This window comes from Bicyclus anynana, chromosome 14, assembly GCF_947172395.1.
Source record: "Bicyclus anynana chromosome 14, ilBicAnyn1.1, whole genome shotgun sequence".
Classification (NCBI taxonomy): domain Eukaryota; kingdom Metazoa; phylum Arthropoda; class Insecta; order Lepidoptera; family Nymphalidae; genus Bicyclus; species Bicyclus anynana.
The window spans coordinates 10,182,200-10,188,199 of NC_069096.1; the positions used below are offsets into that span (position 1 = coordinate 10,182,200).

The window sequence follows — 6,000 nt, forward strand, 5'->3', positions numbered from 1 at the left end:
AGATGTGGACCATCATGGCCGACAGGCGTTTTGGGCTCGTATTGTCATAAAAATATTTAAAAACTCAAATTTTCATTTATGTACGTCTCTAAAAATATGATTTTTTTTCAATCTAGTATAATGTTAATGAACAATTTAAGACCATTCAAAAAAAATGACAATAAGAATTGCGTCTATTAAATTTTTAACTTGCATTTAATGTAAACATTTTATGAAAGCTATTTTCGAGTAATAGATTGCTATTGTTATATAATATTTAGTAAATACTTTTAAATGAGCGATATAATATATCAGTATTTATTGTCATTTATGTAATAATTTTAAATTTAAGTTATATAATTGCTTGTTTAAGGTATATTTCTTATGGATTTGTCCGTCACACAAGCACTTCGAATGGTTTATTGATGTCTTGCGCGATGTGGAGCGAAAGGATGTCACAAATGTTCTCGAAATACACATATTTATCACGCAATTCTTTCACAAGTTCGACCTTAGGACTACAATGTTGGTAAGTAGACTAACATGCAAAACGGATACAATTTTGAGATAATAACTACTTACGCAGTGTAAAGTTTTGTTTAATATTTTTGTTTCTCATTTGGTATCCGGTATCCGTTACCTTGAATCTCACTAAACAATATTTGCAATAGTTATATTATAACTAAATCTTTTTAATTTTCGAAACGGTATATTTACACCAACAGTACATAGAAGTTAACATATTTTAATATTTCCGAAAAATCAACGAGTTTAACGCGGCAACGTGTATAACACAAATAAAAATGTTGACTAAATAACCCTCAATCACTCTGAAACCGGAACGCCCTAAGCCTTCATTCGCATGAGAGTTAAAAAAGCGTCCAAATATATTATGAAGTTAAATGAAGGTCAACTTCCAACGCCCAAAATTGAAAATGCATCAATGTTCGAGAAGAAGCGTCGTGTTTTAAAAAGGCTGTCGAGTGAACATATTACTTAGAAATGCATTTGTTGTATTCTCACGTGCAAATGAGGGCTTAGGAGATGTCAACGGTAAATGTTTGATTGGGAAAACAACCCGCTACGACTGTATTTTTAGAATCAAATTAAATCAATTATATTGTGTCTGAATTTCTTCTATTCGATACATTTTTTGCTACATTATTTTCAGTACATCTGCGAGAACCATTTTCAGAGGTTATCCCGTACGTCAATGTTCACGGGACTGAAAGCTGTGAACCATTTCGGCAGGCCCGACATGTCATCCTTCCTAAAGTTTGTCCAGAAGAAGCATAGTTATGTCAGTATTTAAAAACATTTTAATAGCTTCTCATCGTTTCCAGCATACTTTAATGTCCACTATATGACCAGACCTCCCTACTTATTATATAGGGGATTTTGGAGATTAGACCCACCACGCTGCTCCAATGCAGGCTGGTGTGTTTTTTTATCGTTTAGAAGTTAGCCCTTGACTACTATCTCACTTGATGTTAAGTGATGATGCAATCTAGGATGAAAGTACGCTAACTTGTTAGGAGGAAGATGAAAATTCACACCAATGGGGTGTGGATTTCCATCCTCGGTTTCTACACGGCATCGTACCGGAATGCTAAATAGCTTGGCGGTATGTCTTTGTCGGTAGGGTGGTATCCAGCCACGGGCGAAACCTTCCACCAGCCAAAATGCCAGTATCAAAGGCGGTGGTAATGTTTGACTAGTCTTACTACTTTATATAGTCACTATCAGATGTTGATGATAATGAACGGAACCAACAGCTATACAGCCCGATTCTCGGGTGTAATTCCAAACTCCGGGTTGTTTTTTTCCGGGTTTTCCGGGTTCCGGGTTGTTTAGAATTTCTCTGAAGAAAGTAAATCACAATATTAAATATAGCCTGATCCTAGATCAGGCTACAGGATCAGGATCGAACCCATAACCTTAGGATCCAAAACCACATAGGCATAAAACTACGAAACAGTTACGAGCTACAGAATATCATTAATTTATAATATCAGAACCAAAATTAAAGTTATTTCTGTTGCAACCAATAATTCACATAATATAATCTACGTTTAATCTCCAATTTTGGATAAACCCATTAGTTACGATGTATTTCCACGAAAATACAAATTGATCTTGCATTATGTTTCGCATTTATTCACTAATCTATAGTTTAACTCATTCGATTTACCTTTCTATTCGGGTGCAATCGAGTCCAATCGTGACTTATAACGATCCCCTGTTAACTACAAGGACACGAATTAGATCCATTTAAACATTTTGATAAATTGCTTATAGTAATTGCGATTTTCTGCGAGTAATTTGAAAAATAATAAATAATACTTTAGTATCTTTATTAGAAGTGTAGTATCTTTATAATACATGCATATAAAGCACATAGTAAGCCCCCATTTGCACGAGCACTTTTTTAACGGACGTTAAAAAAGGAACAAAAAATTTAAATACATATCGTATCGTATCACAAGTGTCTTCGGTTATGTTTAAATAATTAGATGAAGTCTGAGTTTCAATTGAACTTTAATTTAAATCCTCAATAGATCAACGTTAAGAGCGATCTGACTCATCACCGAGGGATGGTGGTTCTATCCCCACCCCGTCAGTCTTTTGTCGTACTCTCTTTTTAACCGACTTCCAAAAAGGAGGAGGTTCTACGTTCGGCTGTATGTATGTTTTTTTTTTTTTTTTTTTTTTTTTTTTTTTTTTATGTATGTCCAGCGATAATTCCGTCAATTATGGACCGATTTTGAAAATTCTTTTTTTGTTTTGTAGGGTTTACTTCCAGGGTGGTCCCATTTTTTTCATGTCAGGATCTGATGATGGCATCCTGGAGAAATTGAGGGGAACTTTCGAAAGTTGTAGAGACGGCTAGTACGTTTGTTAGTGTTTTCATAAGGTATTTTAAACCACTACAACTTTATGAAGGTTTGGAGTTGGTCTGATGATGGAGCCGAAACACAGACGATGGAACTCGTCAAGGATTTACAGCAGTCACCTTTTGTTTGGGCTTGATTATTTGTATTGATGAGTACTTTCCACCTGTATGGGTAGTGACTGTATTAAGGGTCTGGTGATGAAGACGAGGGACAGTGAAGAGAACTCCTCGACGGTTCACAGTAGCTACCTTGTGTTTGGACTTGATAAATTTGTATTGATGAGAACTTACCACCTAGATGGATTGTGACTGTATTAAGGGTCTGGTGATGAAGACGAGGGACAGTGAAGAGTACTCCTCGACGGTTCACAGTAGCTACCTTGTGTTTGGACTTGATAAATTTGTATTGATGAGAACTTACCACCTAGACGGATTGTGACTGTATTAAGGGTCTGGTGATGAAGACGAGGGACAGTGAAGAGAACTCCTCGACGGTTCACAGTAGCTACCTTGTGTTTGGACTTGATAAATTTGTATTGATGAGAACTTTCCACCTAGATGGATTGTGACTGTATTAAGGGTCTGATGATGAAGACGAGGGACAGTGAAGAGAACTCCTCGACGGTTCACAGTAGCTACCTTCTGTTTGGACTTGATAAATTTGTATTGATGAGAACTTTCCACCTAGATGGATTGCGACTGTATTAAGGGTCTGGTGATGAAGACGAAGCACGGTGAAGAGAACTCCTCGACGGCTCACAGTAGCTATCTTGCGTTTGGACTTGATAATTTTGTATTGATAAGAACTTTCCACTTAGATAGGTTGTGACTGTACACACACAGTGGGTATGCTAACACTAAAATAAAAAAATAAAAATTTTAATAAAAAAAATTCAACCGACTTCCAACTCAAAAAATAACTTTAACTAAAAAGCAAAAAATAACATCCTACCTATGTGCTTCCTTCTGATCAGTTTGAAGGCGGTGCCAATCCAGTGTCGTGTTTTAATTAAAGCTGTTTCTGGAATAATCAAAGAAATTTTGTAGTTTAAACGTATTTAATTAAAACATCAAAGGCTTGGCACCGCCTTCAAACTGATCAGAAGGAAGCACATAGGTAGGATGTTATTTTTTGCTTTTTAGTTAAAGTTATTTTTTGAGTTGGAAGTCGGTTGAATTTTTTTTATTAAAATTTTTTAATACAGTATTTTCCTACTAGTTGGAGAGGAATGGGAATATTGGTCATATTTCAAAGATGTGGCAAATATTCTTTAAAAAAACTACAATTTTATAAAGTAAATCTCTGATGTTTGAATGATTGTTTAATAAGTAGACAATCTATCTAATAATAATAGAAAACATATAAACAAAAACGATTGTTTATTGCCTAATTAAAGTTCTAGAGAGTCGTGCTTGCCTATAAACTGCCTACTCACTCTTGCCTTCAGGATGTTTAAATTGTAGGCGGCAGGAAACAAAGACGCCGGAGGGGCCCGATTAACCCTACACTCACTTACATCAATGCTGGATGTAAACGGTATTTTGACACAGTACAATGTGTGGAGGTAATACCTAGATGGCATCACCAAAATAAATATATGAATACGACCAATCCTTCAAGGTCATTGATTAGTATCAGCCTCATTTAAATCTACCAATCAAAAAACAACACGCATTTTATTGATCACTTCCTATTATACTACCATTTACAAAGTATTTTATTTATTTATATAAAAAAAAAGTATATTTACAATCACAAAACTAAATGGAAACACAAAGTTGGCAAATGTAATTAAAATGCTGCAGGCGGACAGCCCTATGACATGTTTACGTACCGCGCGGCTGTAGGTATTTATTTATTTCAAAAATACGGCCGAGTCGGTATACTTATTGAAATAAGTATACTGTGGTTTTGAAGTTCTGTGATATTATGTATATGGATTTTGACGATTTCTCCTCCACAGGTATCTAAAATCGGCGTGTTCTCTTGCGGTCCACGGCCGCTCACTAAATCCATCATGTCGGCATGCGAGCAAGTAAACCGGACCCGACGTCTGCCATACTTCATACATCACTTCGAAAACTTCGGATAGAAAATAATACCTCTGTTTATTATAAGTTATTGTTACTATTGGATACAATTTGTTGCTATTACGCTATTGTAGATTGATAGCATGTATAGTCAAATACTCAAACCTTTGCGAATATCACAAAGTGACAAATTTAAAATTTTTAAAAATGACGGAGATCTATCTACTGTATATTTAATTTTTAATAGCTAAGAAATTGGATATTTAAATCAAATAAGAAGAATGTTTAATTTCAAATTCAACAGTTAAAATAGTGGGCTACTGTGGTATTTTAAGCTTTGCATGAATTTTCAAACTCGTTTGTAAAATACAAAAATACCATGGCGAGTAAACCATCATGCGTGATCCTACCACGTAATTAAAAAAATATAATTATCCTAGTTGTCCTTATAATTTATTTTCAAATTAGTTAGTTAATTATTATTATAGATCCAGTTGACTTTAAATATGTGGTTTGGTGGACTTTAAATACGTCCATTGGTTAATATGTCAACAACGAAAATAGTTTTTTCATCATCATCATCATCATCATCATCATTATCATCATCATCATCATCATCATCATCATCATTCACATCATCATCATTATTTTTAAGCCCATCATAAGCCCATTTTAATGACCCACTGGAGTCTTTCTTAAAGGAGATGGGCTAATTTAAGTACTTTAAAATTACTCTAGATTTATCAAAACACTGCCTATTACATTTATTATTGATACTATTTAAATTATTGAAGAATACTTTTTACTTAATATATAGTTACAGTTCATTTGGCCATATTTAATTTTATATTGTCATAGGTCGTGTCAGCATTAACATTTAGCAATTTTGTTCAATATTCATATTTTCAGTGGGAAGTAATGAATAAAATTATTCAAGATAATCTTTTATCCTTTATTGTATTCAAATGATTCTAAAATAAATAAATATTTTTTATATTAAGCTTTTCGTACTCCATACACATTGCCGTCAATATCCTTTTGTATTAATTAGAAATTACACATCTAATTTTATGATGAATAATTATTCATTATTCATA

At 34.0% G+C, this 6,000-nt stretch overlaps 1 protein-coding gene across 1 annotated transcript in view; it reads left to right on the forward strand.

Annotated features, from left to right (window-relative positions):
* The window catches only part of LOC112051693 (dual oxidase), a 61,317-nt gene extending 55,740 nt beyond the window's left edge, over positions 1–5,577 (forward strand). The window contains exons 27-29 of the mRNA XM_024090464.2: positions 353–508; positions 1,151–1,279; positions 4,837–5,577. Coding sequence (XP_023946232.2) covers positions 353–508; positions 1,151–1,279; positions 4,837–4,965 — 414 coding nt within the window. The 3' untranslated portion in view covers positions 4,966–5,577. The remainder of the gene's footprint in view (positions 1–352; positions 509–1,150; positions 1,280–4,836) is intronic.
* The last annotated feature ends 423 nt before the right edge of the window (positions 5,578–6,000 follow it).